Below are 20,855 nucleotides of genomic sequence, written 5' to 3'. Positions count from 1 at the left end.
GTGTGTCATATTTATGCTGAAAACCTTGTGAACTACCACTTGCTGTAATTCATTCTCCCTTTATGTTTCTTGATCAGTGGTAACAAGTCAGCATCCAGACTAGGAAGTTTCAGCTATCCAGTCTTTTCCTGCTTTAGATAAAGAACGCTGTCTTTATGTAATGCAGGGCTGGGAGTCATAGACCTGTGGCTTGGAGTAGTTTCAGTTTTACAAACATAACTTATTAATGCTTTATACTGCGGAACATATAAATTTTCAAACACAGGCTGTAACATAAATGCCGATAAATAACCACATGTGCAACTTGGCACATATTGTAATGCTGCTGGGCATATATTCGTACTCCCAACAGTTCCAAATACCAATGTAAATATTTTTTGACGTGTGAAATCTAATTGTATGGTTTATTATGCAGAATTCAATCAAGAAGGGGAAATATAATTAACTGGGTAAATGTAGAATAGTACGCGTTATCAGATTTGACATTGTGCTCTGTTTTTTTTCTGAACAGTATAGTCCCCATCAAAGAAGTTCCCTTCAACAGCTATACACCAGCACAGTCGTCATTCTCAGTCTTGGTAGCAGCGCTGAAAGTCTTCAAACTGTGAAAGCTTTTGACATATTAGTCGCGTTCTTTTGAATGTTCTCCAGAGACCCAAAATGACGTCCTTTTAAGACATTTTGCAATTTTTGGAAAAGAAAGAAGTCACAAAGACTCATATCAGGTGAATGGAGGGGGTGGGGGACTGTGGAACAACAAAAATGTGTTTTGAGGTAAAAAATTCTTTGGTGGAAGTTGGTGTGTCACATGGAGCGTTGTCGTGATGCAGCAACCATTTGTATGCAGTCTCTGGTCTCACTCAGTCCACTCTTTTTCCTGAGCTTTTCAAGGACGTCTTTGTAAAACGCTTGACTGACAATTCGTCCTGGAGGAACAAATTCTTTAATGTCGAAAAAGGAAATAAGCATTGTTTTGATATCTGATTTGCTCGTTCAAGCTTCTTTCAGTTGAGGAGATGTATCAGTGTGCCACTTCTGACGTTGCTCAGAATCATACTCAAAAATCCAGGATTCATCTCCTGTGATCACACATCTGAATCATTTGTGGTCATTGGCTATTGTCTCAAGATGATCATTGCCCCCGTTTTTTCAAGTGTCCTTCTGTTCAATTCTGAGGTTTTTCAGCACCATTTTGGCTCAAAACTTTTGCATGTACAAATCTTTGGTCAGTCATCTTCAGCATGTTCTTAGACTTCTAAAAATGATTTGTGCCAGCAAGGAACTTATGCCCTTGATAAGGATTGTTCCCAGTAGACCTGTTTCAATTTTTTAAATATCGCACTTTCAGATTCCACAAGTTAAACAAAAAACTAGATTGCACAACATTGCTCTAAATTCCGTTGCTCCATACTAGTAACACACAAAAACACACCTTCACTGAGAGCGTTCTCAAAAATCACATAATGGCTGTACGGAGGTGAAATTTGGATTGAGGATCTGGAAGGGATGAACACACCAGTCCACCCAAGTAGAACAACACAGCGTTCCCAGATCACTCACAGAGGGTTAGCTTCATTACTTTTCTCACACACCTCATAAGGTAGGCAGGTCACCTCAGAAGTTACTTTGAATTTGTTGTTAAGAATAATTTTAAGTGCAACTGTGACATCATGTGTGCCGATTTGTTGCATCCTATCCAAATGATTCCACTGAAAAAAAGAAGCACTGTTTTAAAAATTTTTTAGCTCCTAGTTTAACAACATGTCCAGACATAAGATAATGTGACACCCAAGGTTTTGAAGTCATACAGGGAATCTGTGACATCATATTTGAAGAGCACAGTTAAAGAAAGTGTTCCATCCTTTTTTTTTTTAGATGAGCTCTGTGTGCCATGACATGTGGTGTTTAATATTGTTAATCGATCAGTATGATAATATTAATAGTCTACATTCTATGACCTGTTTAAGATTACACATGCAGGGAAAGGATGTGCTAATGTGGAACACGTGAGGCAATACTGACCCTATGACTTATCTTAGAAGAAAGATTAAGGAAAGCCAAACCTACATTTCTAGCATTTGTAGACTTAGAGAAAGCTTTTGACGTTGTTGACTGGAATACTCTCTTTCAAATTCTGAAGGTGGCAGGGGTAAAATACAGGGAGCGAAAGGCTATTTACAATTTGTACAGAAAGCAGATGGCAGTTATAAGAGTCGAGGGATATGAAAGGGAAGCAGTGGTTGGGAAGGGAGTGAGACAGGGTTGTAGCGTCTCCTCGATGCTATTCAATCTGTATATTGAGCAAGCAGTAAAGGAAACAAAAGAAAAATTCGGAGTAGGTACTAAAATCCATGGAAAAGAAATAAAAACTTTGAGGTTCGCCGATGACGTTGTGATTCTGTCAGAGACAGCAAAGGACATGGAAGAGCAGTTGAACAGAATGGACAGTGTCTTGAAAGGAGGATATAAGATGAATATCAACAAAAGCAAAACAAGGATAATGGAATGTAGTTGAATTAAGTCAGGTGATGCTGAGGGAATTAGATTAGGAAATGAGACACTTAAAGTAGTAAAGGAGTTTTGCTATTTGGGGAGCAAAATAACTGATGATGGTCGAAGTAGAGAGGATATCAAATGTAGACTGGCAATGGCAAGAAAAGCATTTCCGAAGAAGAGAAATTTGTTAACATCGAGTATAGATTTAAGTGTCAGGAAGTCATTTCTGAAAGTACTTGTATGGAAGTGAAACGTGGACGATAAATAGTTTAGACCAGAAGAGAATAGAAGCTTTCGAAATATGGTGCTACAGAAGAATACTGAAGATTAAATGGGTAGATCACGTAACTAATGAGGAGGTATTGAATAGAATAGGGGAGAAGAGGAGTTTGTGGCAAAACTTGACTAGAAGAGGGGATCGGTTGGTAGGGCATGTTCTGAGGTATCAAGGGATCACAAATTTATTACTGGAGGGCAGCATGGAGGGTAAAAATTGTAGAGGGAGACCAAGAGATGAATACACTAAGCAGATTCTGAAGGATGTAGGCTGCCGTAGGTACTGGGAGATGAAGAGGCTTGCACAGGATAGAGTAGCATGGAGAGCTGCATCAAACCAGTCTCAGGACTGACGACCACAACAACAACAACAATGTGTCTCGCTATAAGGAATAAATGTGCTTTGTCCTGTGTTAAGTATTGTGTTTTAGATTCCTTGTGGATTGACAATCAGTGTTGAAGCTCAAAATGGACAATTTTGCTTTTTTGTGCATTGGTGGTACTAGTGAAAACCATTGCTTTAGCTTGACACATTCTGTTTAGTAATGAAGGTGTTCTGAGTTATTCACTTTAATAGTTTATTCTTTATATTGAATGATAAGTACTGCACATGATGATGAAAGACAAAGACCTTCAGATTGTACCAGTGTTAGGAAAAGGCAATTATGTGGGCAAATGAACACAGTCATGAAGAAATTAAGGGTTCAGTTGCATGAACTTGGCAAAAACTGCAACTGTAAGTTCAAGTGTTTTGAGGTTGTAAGTTCTGAAAAAAGATCAAATATTATATGAGAATCTAGTGATATGGTAGACTAAAATGTACAACCATTGTATCTGAAAGGCTTCATTACAATTTTTCCACTACACAAAAGGTGATGAAGGAAGAATGAAAATGAAGCACAGCTTTGAAAGTGTAATTTCAGTTCCTATACAAAGGAAGGCCTTAATGACAGTACACAGAGTAATAAGGCGACGATTAATGACAGTTCCGAAATTTTTGGAACTGGTTGAGTCTTTTCATGCTGGAATGGATAAGCACTAGAAGTAGCCCATGGAAAGTTAAGAAAGAAATAGGAATGGCAGTTTAGGTACACTTCCATTCATTTAAGAATAGATCAAGTCATTACAGCAAAGAAAAGACCAAAAAGTATCTCCCAGAGGAACTCTTGGTGGCAAAATTGCATGAGTTGATCCAGGAAAAATACCCAAATTTTGACATTCCATATGAAGTGCATAGAACAGTATTTAGCACCAAATTCAGTATAGCTTTTGGGTATCCAAGGAATGATACATAATCTACCTGTGATATTGTATACTCCTGAGATGAAAGTGCTGAATTCCATGTTATCTAAAAATTTAAATGATAACAGGAAGAAACAAGCCTTGGAAGAAAAAAAAAAAAATCACCATTGACCAGAAAGTACACACAGTCAAAGCTGAAACACTTGATCCAGAAAGAGAAATTCTTGTCTAAAAAGCCAAAAGTCTAATGAAACAGAAGCAAGCTGAGTGGACTACCAAAAAAGTGTGCTTACCAAACATAAAAACTGATGATGTCTATTAGCAAAGGCAGTTGTATTTTTACACTTTCAATATTCATCACCTTTCAAATTCAACTTCAGTGTTCTCCACTTAAGTGAAGATATTGGAATAAAAGGGGCCAGTGAAGTTGTTTCCTTTTCAAACCACTCTGTGGCAGAACTTCTGGGCAATAAAGTCAGACGTCTTGAAGCTTTTGTGATTCATGCTCAGACCAGAACAAGAATTACACTACATCAAGGTATCTTAATTACATTGTGAGTGAACTGAAACTTTTGGAGACAGTCCTCTATTAGCAGACACTCTTTTTATGAAGTGTGGATTGAATATGGGATTGAGTAACACATAAGCAGTAGCAGATGTTCCAATGGATTGGGTGTGGATCATGGTTTAAGTTCAATGTAATGCTAAGCCTCTTGATGTTGTGGTGGTCAGTCAAGACAAGATACAAAATTGGGGTCAGTTCTGAACAATAAATATTTGAGGAAATCCCCTTACCTAACTTGGGCCATCAGAGAAGCAGTCGTTCCAAAAAAAAAACATCCCTGCCTCATTCAAGATTGAGCTTGGATTTTGTTGGTGGTGAGAGTTTCATAGTGACTTCAATCAGCACTCTGCAGATAATTTGTCCCCTGCTTTCTGAGATAAAATATAAAAATTTAATACTATATTTTTAGAGTAATTTTATATAATGCTGATAGTTAAATAACAACAACAACAACAACAATAATAATGATTTATCTTCATGGGACCTGTTGCATGACATTACTTATTATGCTAGTAAAACCACAATTTAAATTTTTAAGGAATCCATTTATATTAAATTTAATATAAATGTAATATGTTCTTCCAAATGACTTTTGTATTCATTATTTTAGTATCCATGAAATTTGGTATCATACTTTAAAATTACTCTCGTCAACAATGTAATAATGTGGACAAAGCAGATTCTTTTTCTGTGCTCTTCATTTTGTATGGGATTTCTGTGGCTGAAGACACACTGTTGTTGATGTTACAGATAATATTGTTTTTTTCTAATTATCGCTACAGAATAACTTACAGATGCTTTCATCATGTTCAAGAGAACTTGTTCACTGGTCCTTTTTCAACATTCTGTTTGCATAAACAGTATTGACTGCAGTCTTATTGACTTGAAATTATTCCTTCGTGATGTTATGGTACTAGATGAGTCTGATGTTGGGTAGTACTCTTGTATTAACTACATCTAAAAGCTTAGTAATAGTTGAAACTTTTGTAGAAGATGTGTTTCAGAGGTGTTCATGTTATGTGTTAAAACTAAAGATAGGAGGCCAATTGGTCGCATCTAAACTGCTGTGTAACATATTTGCCTCAGGTGTACTAGAGTAACAAAAATATAATGTAAAAGTATGCTGATGGCAGGTTTGTTGGTACACGGATTCTGCTCCATCTACAGTACACATACTTTGGTCTACCCACATCTGTGACGGCTTGGTTGCCCAGTGCAAGTTTTTATATTTGAAAATATTGCACTTGACAAAGCAGACTTCACTAACATACAATTAAGAAATTATGTAAAAAGTCATCTTAGTGTTTATGTAAGAGGTTGGATTATGGAAAACAATGATTCTCAATAGAATGTTGATCATTTATGGTGTTCTACTTAAATTACCTTCATGCAGCCTGATGCCGTAAATAAAGCTGACTCTTTCATATTTAGATGCATACAATGGTATCACTTGTTCAATTTGCATGGTTTAAAGAAGTATCTCTGTTATTGTTCTTGGCTAAAATGTGTGTTTCTGGTAGTTTTCTACTAGGTATCTTGTAGTGTTTGTTATTTAATTTTTAGTCACTTGTTTGTCAAACATGTCAGAAAATGTTATCTTGGTTTTCACATTGAACAGTTTTGTGAAATGTAAATGCGTCATAGCAATAGGTGAACTAGAGCTCTTATAGGAATTCTGAATGATTTGGCAAATAGTGACAGAACATGTAATGAACTTCTTGCAGACTAAAACCATGCACTAGACCAGTGCTTGATCCTGGGACTTAGCCTTTCGTTTGCCTTTCACAGGCAAGTGTTCTATTGACTGGCTACCCAAGCAAGACTCATGACTCATACTCACAGTTGTACTTCTGCCAGTATCCTTTCTTCCGGTAGTGCTAGTCCTATAAATTACATAAGAGAACTTCTGTGAAGTTTGGAAGGAAGAAATAAGATACTGGTGGAAGTAAAACTGTGAGGGTGGGTCGTAAGTCGTTCTTGGGTAGCTCAGTTGGTAGAGTACTTGCCCGTGAAAGGCAAAGGTCCCAGCCTTGAGTTCCCATCTGGGACACAGTCGTAATCTGCCAAGAAGTTCCATATCAACATACACTCAGCTGATATGTCAAGATTCATTTGTGATATCTAATGTTCTTAATTGTATTTTTCAACTTATTTTAAATTCCTTTATTGCTTACTAAACATAATATATTGTTCTTTAGCACCTCACTGTTGAGTAGCACAACTTTGCTATATGAAACAATCAGTTGTTCACACTGTTGATAAAACACAGCTTTCACTGTTGAAGCAAGCCACTGTTCACTGTGTTGCATGTCTAAGTTTAAAATAGTTTGCTATTAAGCTTACATGAACCTCAGAAGTTAAGTGGCTTTATTGTTGACTTGTTTCATCTTCCTACTTCAAGTTTCGTAAGTGATACGTTCTTCATGACAACCAATCTTGTTTTATTACCTGATCCTTTGACTCCCTTGCACCATAGCACTTTTTTTGATCAGTTGTCTGAGTTGGTCCCTCCAACTTTAGGAAACAAATAGAAATTTTTAGAACAGACTGTCTGACCGTTACTTCTGTTGATGCGATGTTTTGAATTACTTTCACAGTAATAAAACATTGTATGTTGATGTAAGAATAACAGTTGCGACAAATTTGCCAGGTGGAGCAATAGATGGTGATATGAGATAAGGGACTGGTGAATTGTAGTGGACCATCAGTCAAATGTGAGATTACATTACTGAGACAAGTGCAGAGATGACCATATAGAATATGAGTATCAACAGAAGTGATAACCTGTTACTCTAGTTTTCAGCTGGAACAGTTTTTGTTGAATAAATGTGGAAGTTGTGGAATTTATTTTACTTGTTACAGGTTAGTGCGATTTCAAATTGCTTAATGAGCCCAACATTTCAAAAGAATTCTAACAAGACAACTGAAGACAACATGAAAGAGGTAATTTCATTACTTAAGTCTCTTGCACATGCTTTCTGAAAAGACATTTTTAATTATTTCTTCTTACAGAATAAATATTTGTCAAATTCCAGTATATTAATTTTTCATCATTTACTTTTTCTACGGCTCCTTTGTGTGTAACTTGCATGCAGGGAGTGAAACCATTAATGTGTTGTATATTACGGGAATCATGGAAATGTCTACTCTTATTTGGTGTATGAATATTGTATTTTAGTTGGAAAAGGAGTGGTATACCCAGCAACATTTAACCTTTTCGCAGGCTGTGGGGGATATACTTCCCACTAAACGTATTTCATTACAACGTTTAAGGGAGTATGTGTTATCACTTTTGTACGCTCCTGGCACATACATGCAGACTGCAGCACCAGCTGTAGTTTCTGTTTGCCGTGAATATAGCCTTGAGGACTGTGGGAAGTATATATCCCACCAAACAACAGTGATGATTGGGAAGTATGGTTACCACCAGTGTAGTTTCTGGAAGAGCTTGGGAAGTATACTTACCATAAAATCAATCTGTCGTTTGTGGTCCTTGGGCAGCATGCTTACCACCAACTTACGGGTATCTCAAAGCTTTTGGGAATATGTTTTGCCACCTCTGTCTATGCCTGACATCTTGTGGTTGTACACTGCACCAGGTGTATGAAAACCGCTACAATAATCAGTTTCTGTATGTTGTGGGATCACTACTATTGTCGGAACACATTGCTTTGCTTCTGCAATGTACATTATTGTGACCTGTATCAGCTCCTACCTTTAATGCATGATAAAGTTTCAAGGATTGTTTTCACATTGTGATAAGTAAACTTTGATATCAATAACAAATATTTTTAAAAAAATAAAGTAAAAAAAAAAGAATAAAAACAGAAAACAATTTTTTATACTGAGTAATAGCGGCACACAAAAGGAAAGTGGGAAGTCCATTTGCCACCAGTTTTAATACTTCACAAAGGTGATATATGTGCCACCGTAGTTTTTGGTCCTAAATCACAAAAAAAGTTGTCAAAGATTAGTCAGTTGCTCACATTTCTACTTGTAATAGGATAGCAAAGAAATTATCTTCACTGAGTTGCTACAAAAAATGCATCTGTGAAAGGATTAAAAGGAAGTGTGTTTTTATGAGCATTTTTTTGAAGAGTCACAGAAGGCAGACCACAATTACTTTAACAATTTCCTTTGCACATATTAAAGACACAGCCACTGTCACTTTCAGTTGAATTTTTTTCTTTCTTTCTGATTGATTGTTTCGCCATAATAATGTCAGATGTAGACTGCTGCAATTTGCCTAGTCGTGATATGTATGAAAAAGGCAAAAAAATGTAAATTTTGCTCCTCATGATCACATCTGCACTGCTGTTTGTTGTTGTCTCGCATGAGACAGTCTTGTGATTTAATTAGTTGCCCTCTGCTTGTTTAGAAACATGCACCATTTACAGAGTTGTGATAAAGTTTATGGTGAACAGTACACATTCTTGGTTTGGAGCTGAAAAAACAGGGTGTGAACAGTTCTGTATCATGGCCAGTGAGGACTTCTGGATATCTTTGTATTACTGAAAGTGGAGTGCAGCACATTTTGAGAGAATTTGGAGGAACTTCATGTCTACATTACTGAAACAGTGGTATGGCAGGTGTCAGAAACTTGCATTGGATTTACGCAGGTAGTCATAAGAAGGAAGGTACACTATTTTTATGTGGGAAAGCAATTTCCAGTAGTAGCAGCCATACTGGAAAAGTTGAAGGCAGAAGTGTAAAATTCTCTTGATATGAGTGAAACAATCCTTTGATGTACTATATGGAAATTGGACTTAAAAATGCCTTTTGCTTCGGAAAGTGTAGAAGATTATCATAGAGAAGTGGAGAGGCTGGAAGGGAGGAATTCAAACACAGTATGGGACTCGAAAAAAAAACTATAATGACCCTCATTGGGAACGAAGATTGGTTTGTGCCAAATGTTGACTTACATTTTATTGCACAAAAAGATGTAGATCATCATTCTAAGGAGAATGCCAGACACTACAAAGAGTGGTTACACTATGAAGAGAGGTTTAGGAACTTTTTCGAAAAATTATCGGTCAGATCCAGGATTGTTTTAATCAACCTCGATACCGCACGGTGATAAATCCAGTATCATGAAATCCATCTGTGGTATGGAGGAAGAATTCTAGAATATAACGGACAGAAAACAAAAATATAGAACTTTCATCTAGCGCCATGTCTTATGAGGCCTACCGGAAAACTCGTGACACCAGGGCCGCAAGAATACCTTTTGGAAAGTGTGTTGCTCTAATTGGACATTGTCTGTGGTGCACTGCAACTTCATCACCACTGAAATTATTTGGCTCTTTGTCACAAACAGGGTAACAAAGGAGACCAAAAATTTTAAGGTAAATTATACCTTACTCTTCTCTGGAAAATGGTTTCCAAAGTGTATGGAGGAATTCAGTGAGTGAAACTTCCTTTCAGATTAAAACAGTGTGCTGGATCAAGACTCGAACTCTGGACCTTTGCCTTTCATGGGCAAGCGCTCTACCAACTGAGCAACCCAAGCACGACTCATGCCCCATCCCTACAACTTCAATTCTGCCAGGAAGTTTCATATCAGTGCACACTCTGCTGCTGATCGAAAATTTCATTTTGGAAACATCCCCTGTGCTGTGGCTAAGCCATGTCTCTGCAATATTATTTCTTCCAGGAGTGCTAGTTCTGCAAGGTTCGCAGGAGAGCTTCTGTGAGGTTTAGAAGGTAGGAGATGAGGTACTGGCAGAATTGAAGCTGTGAGGATGGAGTGTGTGTCATGCTTGGGTAGCTCAGTTGGTAGAGCACTTGTCCGCGAAAGGCAAAGGTACTGAGTTCGAGTCTCAGTCCGGCAGACAGTTTTAATCTGCCACGAAGTTTCATATCAGCGCACACTCTTCTGCAGAGTGAAAATTTCATTCTGGAATTCAGTGAGTCCTCTGCACGAACATAAAAACAGATATATACAAAGAGCCCACTGTCGTGGCAACAGAACCATTGCTGACCCAAGAAAATGACTCAACAGCTGCAGTGAGACTCAGCCAGCAGCGAAAGCGATTAAGGTATGTTTCTTAGTCCATTGTTCTTTTCTACAAAGTTTGTTCATGCTGATGGATTTTTCATTTGCCATCAAAATTTACAGTACATTTCATTGTTCATTTATTGAGAATTGTTTGTATAGCGTGTGCTTACTTGCATTTTCCAATTTTATTGCACTCTCCTCATAACAATAACTGAATTTGGTGATGCCATATTGGAATGCTGATATGAAATTGCGATTCTTTGCTGGTGAATAGGTACTTATCACACAGTACAGCAATGGGAATATTTATTAACAACAACATATGACGAAACCAACAAATGTTTCGGCTTTACGCCTGTGCTTTCTCCATTGCATTTGATATTTTAGCAATGAAAAGACTAAGCAGAAAGTAACGAAAATATGCCTGCTTACAGAAAAAGGTAACTTTTCTCCTAATTATTGTGTGGCTTCTACGATTCCTCAAATTGATGCTTGCCAAAAACTGCTAAAAAAAGCATGCTTTCTCTTGAATATTCAGCACACATGTTGCCCCCTTTCCAACTAAAATGTAATATTCATATGCTAAGTAAAAGAAGAAATCCCAATGATTCCAGCAAGATACATGTTAATATTTGTCATGCGATGTAATCAGAATATGAGCTCAAAGTCAGGGATCAGTCTTTATGAAATGGATGTAGGTACTGAATCTAAATATCACTGAAAACTTCTGGGGTAATAGACCATGGTCAATGCATACAACTTTCTCCTAATGTTCCCTTGTCAACCATGGGAGACGTCTTCAGAGGCAAAGTGGCAACCTTCAATCAGAACTTGAGGCAGCGTCACATGTATGGGCAGTGCAGAAGCCACCACAGTCCATCACGTGACATCGGCTACAAGATTATCTCTGGTAATGCCAGCATTCTTGACTGAAAGTAATCGGCCGTCACTCTTATGTTGCAATGTTGACATCTAAATTTTGTCTAATTTAACACCTTCCTCTTTTCTCTTAAAATTATTACAGTGCTTATAAACCTCAATAGCATCTCTATACATACACACATGATAATGACATGTTTTCAATATGACACCTCAGTGAATTTTATTTCATGACCACCCTCTTGATAAAGATGTTCGCACTTCTTTTTGTGGTGCCAATATAAACCAGTCCACAACTACAAGTCATTCCACATACAGTTCGTGTAGCCAAAGTATGTCATATATCTTTTGCCAATCTTAAACATACTTTTTATCCTCCTGGTGGGTCTGAAGGTAGATTCCACACCATACTTACTCAACATTTTCCCAATGTGATCTGTAATCATACTCATGAGCTTAAGGAAAGCTTTCCCCTTGGGCAGCAGCTATTCCTCGTTGATCCTGATTCTCTCCCTAGGGTGAAGTGCTCGATCTATCTCCTTGTGAGAACAACTTTTCTTGTATTTAGATCGTAGATAGTCAGGCTCATCTTTTAAATAAGTCGATTCACAAATTTTGTGTACCCTGTCTGTTTTAATGACACCTCTTTTTTTTTTATCTAGGTTGGTGGTTAGAATCTTTATGTAAATAAGTAGTCATGCATGGCTTTTCTGTATACCGTATGGTCCAACATCCTGTCCCATCTCTTGATAACAGACGTATCCAAGAAATTCAGTTGGTCATTACTCTCCATCTGCATAGTAAATTGTATTTTCAGATTGATACTGTTGAGATGTATCACGAAGGCATCCACTTCCTCTGCACCTTGTGTCCATACTACGAAAGTATCAACAACATAGCAGTACCACATGACTAGTCTTTCTCATAACAGCTCAGAGGGAAAGTATATTGTCAAGTAACATGGAAAAAAGTACTTTCAGGGTATAGTGTATATTCACACAGAAAAGTGTATTTTTAACCAGGAAAAATCAGGGATATTGCCCCATTGTCTGCGTATACACCATGTAATAAAATACAAGAAGTGAAAGGTTATTCACAACTTTATTGAAACAATACAGCAACATGAGTTGAAAAGCATGAAAGGGAGGCACTAATTGAGAGGTGAGAGAGGCAGGGTTGTAGCCTTCCACCTCAAACTGTGCAGTAATCCAGCTGTAAAGGAAAGTAATGATAACTTTGGGGACGTTACATTTGTGGATTTTCCAGGAATCTGTTTACAGTTGGCTAAACGTAACTGCCGTCTTGTTCGTCTGTGGTAATATTACATTTTGATGTGTGTACTGTATTTGAACAAACAATGGAGAAGTGTTTGCGAATTAGGAACATTGCTGGCCTCGTACTATTGTCGATACATTTGTTTGATTGTTTTGGCTTGCAGTGAGTGAGACTGTCTTGGCTGTAATTGATTTATCTGTCAAATATATAATAGAGGGCAACTTTAGAATTATTCTTGAAAAACCTTCAGCAGTGAAAATATAATGATCCAGATGCCTTATGTGGTCAAAGGAGCATAATTGTACTTTGTTTACCTTTCCCTGTGCTGTCACTGCTGGCAAATTGAATGTGAGAGAAGTAATGGAATAGACATATAAACTAACCAGTTACTATGGCAGTACATCATGCTTACCCCTTCCCCTCCTCTCCCCTCATCTATTCTCTCTCTCTCTCTCTCTCTCTCTCTCTCTCTCTCTCTCTCTCTCTGTAGAACCTTATTTTCAGCAACGACACAAATTTACTTTCTTTCGTTTTAAGTTTTGTTAATATTTATTACTGTAAATTACAGAACATCTTAGCTGAAAAGGCAATGAAGGAGAGTGCCATAAAGGATCTCAACAGTGCCCCTAGACTGAAGACTCCGCTCTCTGCAAATAACACACTTTCTTCCAACAGCTTTCAGGTAACCATCACTTGCTTTGCAACATCCCACCACCCAACCAACCCCCACCTCCTTTTATTTATTGTATTTATTTATTTATTTTTGCAGAGTTCCAAAATGGGTATGGGAACAGTGGTTTCGCATTGTGAGACGTTTATTACAAAGAATGTTACAAAACCGGCATTGAACCATATGAATCAGAAATTGATTGAGGAGAATAAATATGTTGAAGAAAAAGTTACTGAAGCAGAAAAGAAAAAAGAGAGAATGTTGAAGGAAAAAGCTGAACAACAAAGGAGGTACTGTGTAAAAATTGTTTCTTTACTCCATTTCCATTATGGAAAGAAGTAAATTTTTTCCGTTTGTTTTTGTCTTTCACTTTTCTGAAGTTCCTTTAATGGTAATATTTCCCCCACATTTGATAGTTTGTAAGTATGATAGCAAAACATTTTGATGTAATACATTAAGGCACAAGCAGGTTACAGCTTTATTTGTGAAAACATGCACACTAGTTAAGATTCCACTTTAACCTGAATAAAAATATGGTTTATCCATCCAAACAAATGTATGACCACTTTACTTCATGTTCATGGAGATATTTTACATAGTTTGCACATAGCAGCTTCATAAAGAAATCGTTGCGTTACCGTAAATGGGTGTGCTTAGATGCAGGTCGAGGTGATGCAGGACGACAACACTGACCCCCACCACTGCAATCTGTCAAACACACAATTATTTTATTTGACCCTTCGTGAAACCCTTTTTGGAGGAACACAGGATTGTAAGCTGGCCCCTAATCGTATATGAAATGCTATTGCAGTTGATCCTGAGGTCCTTTACCAAGTTTTCAAGCATTTGGTTGCTGCTTGCATGTCTTACTGGGTTCCTTCAGTTATAACCTTCTCTCATACTTGTTTTAATCACCTCTTAAAAATGAGACATGGCATAAAATACCAAGGCAGTCACAAAATAAATAACTTGGTTGGCTGTTTTAATTTAAAAATAGACATATTACACAAATATCCTTTCATTTAGAGTCTATAAGAACATTGTTAATTAGGAAATTGAGGCAGGTGCATGTAATGTGGTAACAGCTAAATGTGTGGGAAGTTATTTTGCATGAAATTCATTTCGATTTCTATTGCTCCTAATAATAATTATCTATGCAGAGTACATCACCTGTTCAAGGTTATGAAGACAGCATTTTGCATTTCATCCATTTTTCTTTGTAGAAATAATGAGGCAAGAGCAGCTAAAGTTGCAAAAACACGAGAACAGCTTGAACGGCAGCGACTTATTCAACAGCAGCAGTTGGAACGTGAGAAAGAGCAACGTCTAAAAATAGCCCAGCAGAAACGTGAAGAAGAAATTGCATTAAAGCGACAGCTTGCACACCAACGAGCTGCAGAAGCTGAGGAGAGGCGGAAGCAGGTTAGTTGAAATGGCATATGAGAATATACACACATTGAGTGCTGTTATTAACTTGTAAGTTCTGTTTTGGTATTTTTCATTTTACTTCTCAGTGGGAGTGCTGTATGTATTGTAAGTTTTGAGCCACCCCTATACAGCACCGGTATTTATTACAAAGTTTCTTATTGGGGGGAAAAAAAGTTTTCTCTACCATTAATACCTCTCCTCTTATCTTCTTTCTGCACTATATGTGTGTAATTCCAGGTAAAGTTTGAAATTAATTAATTAATAGTGCCAGTATTTATTACACACTTTCTTATTTTTTTAAAAAAGTTTTCTCTACCATTAATACAGGGTTATTACAAATGATTGAAGCGATTTCACAGCTCTACAAGAACTTTATTATTTGAGATATTTTCACAATGCTTTGCACACACATACAAAAACTCAAAAAGTTTTTTTAGGCATTCACAAATGTTCGATATGTGCCCATTTAGTGATTCGGCAGACATCAAGCCGATAATCAAGTTCCTCCCACACTTGGCGCAGCATGTCCCCATCAATGAGTTCGAAAGCATCGTTGATGCGAGCTCGCAGTTCTGGCACGTTTCTTGGTAGAGGAGGTTTAAACACTGAATCTTTCACATAACCCCACAGAAAGAAATCGCATGGGGTTAAGTCGGGAGAGCGTGGAGGCCATGACATGAATTGCTGATCATGATCTCCACCACGACCGATCCATCGGTTTTCCAATCTCCTGTTTAATAAATGCCGAACATCATGATGGAAGTGCGGTGGAGCACCATCCTGTTGAAAGATGAAGTCGGCGCTGTCGGTCTCCAGTTGTGGCATGAGTCAATTTTCCAGCATGTCCAGATACATGTGTCCTGTGACGTTTTTTTCGCAGAAGAAAAAGGAGCCATAAACTTTAAACCGTGAGATTGCACAAAACACGTTAACTTTTGGTGAATTGCGAATTTGCTGCACAAATGCATGAGGATTCTCTACCGCCCAGATTCGCACATTGTGTCTGTTCACTTCACCATTAAGAAAAAATTTTGCTTCATCACTGAAAACAAGTTTCGCAATGAACGCATCCTCTTCCATGAGCTGTTGCAACCGCGCCGAAAATTCAAAGCGTTTGACTTCGTCATCGGGTGTCAGGGCTTGTAGCAATTGTAAATGGTAAGGCTTCTGCTTTAGCTTTTTCCGTAAGATTTTCCAAACCGTCGGCTGAGGTACATTTAGCTCCCTGCTTGCTTTATTCGTCGACTTCCGCGGACTACGCGTGAAACTTGCCCGCACGCGTTCAACCGTTTCTTCGCTCACTGCAGGCTGACCCGTTGATTTCCCCTTACAGAGGCATCCAGGAGCTTTAAACTGCGCACACCATCGCCGAATGGAGTTAGCAGTTGATGGATCTTTGTTGAACTTCGTCTTGAAGTGTCGTTGCACTGTTATGACTGACTGATGTGAGTGCATTTCAAGCACGACATACGCTTTCTCGACTCCTGTCGCCATTTTGTCTCACTGCGCTCTCGAGCGCTCTGGCGGCAGAAACCTGAAGTGCGGCTTCAGCCGAACAAAACTTTATGAGTTTTTCTACGTATCTGTAGTGTGTCGTGACCATTGTCAATGAATGGAGCTACAGTGAATTTATGAAATCGCTTCAATCATTTGTAATAGCCCTGTACCTCTCCTCTTATCTTCTTTTTGCATTGTATGTGTGTAATTCCAGGTAAAGTTTGAAATTAATTGATTTAATATAACATAGCCTAACATCTATTATCAGATATAGCTTTTGTTTTAGCTGCAGTAGATTTTCACGTACTGCTTAGACACTTGTTTTATTTCCTATTAAGAGAGTTTGTTTAAAATATTGAATGTGTTGTACACTCAGAAGCTGATTTTTAAATGTAAATTGGATTACAGACTTTAATTTCAAATTTTTCCAATATTTTTGTTGTTGTTGAACTAGATCTATCAATACTTCTTAAGACACCATTTCCTGGCTGCCAATATGTGCTAGTTCTGTTTGCTGTTGTAATCATCTCAATCTGTTCCTGGTTGCCGGGGAAGGAGGTTTTTGGATGGTAGTTGGTGCCGACTAGGCTGATTTCAAGTGCGAATAATTTCTCCATCATTGCCTATGTTATCCAGCATCTGTGACTAGCAAGCAACACTTTAAGAAGTGCTGCAGGGGGAGTGGCTAAACTTTGATTCTGATTTGGATTGGCTGGAAGGCCTACATGTTCAATAATTTCGAGGAGCGGAAGCGGTGTTTCTGTAGTGTGTGTCAAGAGTTGGAAGGAGGTGATCCTTGGTGATAAAATGAGTTACTTCCTGCATTACAGAAAGTAGAGGGATTCCTAAAGTGCCCTGTTTGCAGTCATGGATTTTGGATTGATCCATTCCAGTTTTCTGGGTGAGAGTTGCTAGTTAACAAGTGTGGAGGTGCTCAGCATGTGGAGTACTCAAATAAAGTTGTAGAGCCTCGTGAGTTTGGCTATGGTGTTTGGTAATTGGGACAGACTTTGCAAGGTTTTCATTGAAACCAATAAATTATATTTGTTTCCATGGAAATTTGTGTGTGTTGATTTTGTACCACTCTTTTTCTGATGACTCTGGACTGATTTTGTACCACTCTTTTTCTGATGACTCTCGACTGTATTCCTGTCTCTGCGTTGTGGAGATTATTGGCACAAGTTGTAGGGAGCCAGTTGTAGATGGTTGCTGAACTGTTTGCCGTGAATATATTCCGGTCCAGTTGTTTTAATCCTCAGTTTAGAACCAATAACATTTACTGAACATAAATTTTAAAGTAAAATTGTCCATTGGTTTATACCATAATTACACAATTGCTGCATAAATATTCAGTCAGACCTTGATGAGGTTTCCATGTGGTGCAAAGAATGACAACTTGCATTAAATGACTAGACATATAATGTCGTGCAGTTCACAAAATGAAGAAACGTAAGTGGAATGATCACATAGGCTCAGTCATGGGTAAACCAGCTGATAGACTTGAGTTTTCTGGTAGAATGCTGGGGAAGCGCAATCAATCTATAGAGGAGATTGCTTACAAATCACTCGTGCTCTAATTCTTGCAGGTTTGTCAGACCCATGTAAGAGTGTCACAGAGATGCTGAAAAAACTGAACAGTTTGAAGATAGAGGAAAACAGTCCTGAGCAAATCCACTAACAAAATATAAAAAACCGGCTTTAAAGGATGACTCTAGGAATATATTGCAACCCCCTAAGTAACACTTATATAGCCATCATGAAGACAAGATTGGGTATAGATGTAGATAATAGTTTTTGATGAAAATTAGTATAAGCCATAGTTCCAGATAGTTAACTTGCAGTAGTTAGTGGCTGAAATTGATACAAGTCCAAGTAATATTAATTTACTAACCACACATTTTATGGATGTAATATTGAGCAAAGTTCCATTAAGCCGAGCAGTGGTGCAAACCACACGCTTAAAAGTCGAAGACTAAGGACCACAAGTCTAAATTGGTCCAGGTAAACAGAGTGGCAGTCGTGCCTCACTTTTAGGTGGGGCGTTGGATTATAGCAACTGAGAGAGAGACTGGTCAAGCTTATATTTACTGTCCTGAGATATTAGCAGTGTTCCTGTGTCACGTGCCCCATTGTACTTGGGCAGTGTTACTTGTATTGATACATATTGCTTTTCATTTGCATGTCCAGTGGGGTTACTAAATTCCTAGGGCCACTACCTGCCCAGATGACGCTGGGTATGAAGATGTGATGGAAGCGGCCAAGAGCAAGGCAGTGTGATGATGGGAGACTCCTGGGAGACATACAGGCTATGGGTGATGGTTGTGCTGGATTTGAAGTGTGTCGGTTGGACTGAAGGTGTCCATGCAGGTCAGTGACTTGACAGTTGGTGAAGCCGGATTGACACCTACAGGTGTGCTCCCTCAATGTAGGGAGGATCAGGGACCTTATTTGTGACCTGCACAAGCTGCCAGGTTCAATGGGGGCAAACCGAGGTATCTGTCCTAGGTGGCAAGAATTCATGTTCTTGGGGAAGAAACCTTGTTTAACAAAGTGCCTGGTATCCAGTGCATGTTGGTCTATCGATTATTCATATGATTTTGAAACACATCCTTGTTGGTTTTTGAACATTTGTGAACGTATTGTAAGTTTATTTCTGAATGGATCATAAGTTGATTTTTGAATGTGTGCATAGTATATGTCATGTCTCTCCCAGGGGAATCCCCATCGCATCTAGAAATAAACTTTCCTGCAGACAGAAGGGACGGGGCTATACAAGCTGAGCGGAATAAAGCCGAACAGGTGAATGTCAATCGCTGTTTGTTTTGTGATTGACTGGGTTTGCGAATGATCAACGATGTTATAATTACCAGCGAAATCCATAGATTCAGACTACCAGAATGGAAATAAACTACTCACAGGAATAACAGGTAAGAAAGATTACTTGTTCTCGTCTCGGTGTATCCAAGAAAATGAAATTTTGATAGAAAATTTTTGGCCAGACAGCTACACTAGTAATGGCCAGTTGTACAGACCCCGGTTGTGGCTGCCTAAGTTCTGTTCTGGGAGTAGCACCGAAAACGCGTTGTACAAACACATAATAACACCTAACCAGAGAATAAACGCATGATAACTAAGTATTTGATTGTGGCAGGGTTAGTGAAATTAACTGGAGAATAAGTTTAGACACTGGCAGGAATAGTTACAGAATTAGTGATAACAAGGTTGTTTATTAGAACGAGGAAGGAGAAGAAACTCGGACAGCACACAAATTATGGAAGAATATGACGATTCTAAATTTATATAAAAATTTCGTACTACTACTATTTCATCTCATGTGTGAGAAGCTGGAGTGTTTGAATGAAATGCGAAACTATTTCCGAACATAAAGCTTTTTGCTTGTAGTAGGCCTAATAGGCTGATATTGGTACTTCGTGAATATTCTGTCGTGTTAAAAAAAAGTGACTGTTTGTGCTAAAACAGTCTGTTCATTTGGTGTGTGTTACAATTGCTGCAATATCAGACAAGCTTATTTCGTTTTATCTAGCATACAGTGACAAAATACATGTAATTAGATCAAGAAACCATGCCAGTATTGGGTACTGTTTGTATTAACAACTTTTTCAGTATTAGACAATGACATTTCGTTTCTTCATGTGGCAAAACGTTTGATGAAGTGTGTTGAGGTGATAGATCCTTTTGCAGAAAGGAAAGGACGCCATGTAAAGCTCTAGCACGAAAAAAAAAAAAAAGCTAGGACTTAAGGATTGAAGAAATGTGTACTGTCTTGCTTGCCACTTGTCTTTGTTGGTTTCAAGTATCCTATATTTTATTTTATGTTACACATAAAAAGCAAGTTATTAGCTAATAGGCAATAAAGAGTCCAAATTTCTTCTCTTCTTGTTCTCCGGGTTACAAATAATCCTATCCAATATTAATTTTGAGTTCCACAGAGTGAAATACAATGACGTGTGTAGAAGAATGCTGTGTGAAGAGGCGTGGCACTGAACTTTGGCACACTTAAGATCAAATAACAGATCATACATTTCCTCGAACACATGTTTTATATATCAGACTCTTCAGAAATATGTGCGCTACAAAATGAACATTTTTTGAGAAGTTGATTCAACCCCCCTCCCTCCTACTCGATGGAGGAAGGGGGGGGGGGGGGGGGGGACCACAATCTAGTTTTGCCGTGATTCGGAAATATCGTTGATCTGGTGCTGATGCACAGAGTAGTCTGAGTTGTAGTGGGGAGGTGGATAGTCTCTAAATGCCCCGTGTTTACGTTTAGTGATTTTGCTGTTTCCTCTTCGTTTATTGCTCTCACGTCAAATGAAAACAAAACGGATTTATGTGGCCAGGAGCTATCAAGTGCATTAAATTCATTCACGTAATTAGGAAAGTCTAAAATATGTTATTAGTTTCAGATTTTATTTCCATCTTTCTGACAGTCAAGCATTAACCGCGTTGCAGAACAATGAAGTTATTTTTGTCAGTTTGCTAAAAAAATTTATTTGAAACAAAGTGTT

The 20,855-nt window shown here is 38.1% G+C and overlaps 1 protein-coding gene across 5 annotated transcripts in view; it reads left to right on the top strand.

Annotated features, from left to right (window-relative positions):
- LOC126471412 (calponin homology domain-containing protein DDB_G0272472) overlaps nucleotides 1-20,855 on the top strand; it is a 162,988-nt gene that overhangs the window by 124,280 nt on the left and 17,853 nt on the right. For all 5 annotated transcript variants that reach the window (XM_050099567.1, XM_050099549.1, XM_050099558.1 and 2 more), the window contains 4 exons: nucleotides 7,442-7,522; nucleotides 13,300-13,413; nucleotides 13,501-13,691; nucleotides 14,625-14,823. In XM_050099567.1, the coding sequence (XP_049955524.1) occupies nucleotides 7,442-7,522; nucleotides 13,300-13,413; nucleotides 13,501-13,691; nucleotides 14,625-14,823 (585 nt within the window). The remainder of the gene's footprint in view (nucleotides 1-7,441; nucleotides 7,523-13,299; nucleotides 13,414-13,500; nucleotides 13,692-14,624; nucleotides 14,824-20,855) is intronic.

Source organism: Schistocerca serialis, chromosome 1, assembly GCF_023864345.2.
Source record: "Schistocerca serialis cubense isolate TAMUIC-IGC-003099 chromosome 1, iqSchSeri2.2, whole genome shotgun sequence".
NCBI lineage: Eukaryota > Metazoa > Arthropoda > Insecta > Orthoptera > Acrididae > Schistocerca > Schistocerca serialis.
Note: the sequence above shows the minus strand (reverse complement) of the source record. Positions and strands in the feature narration are given on the sequence as shown.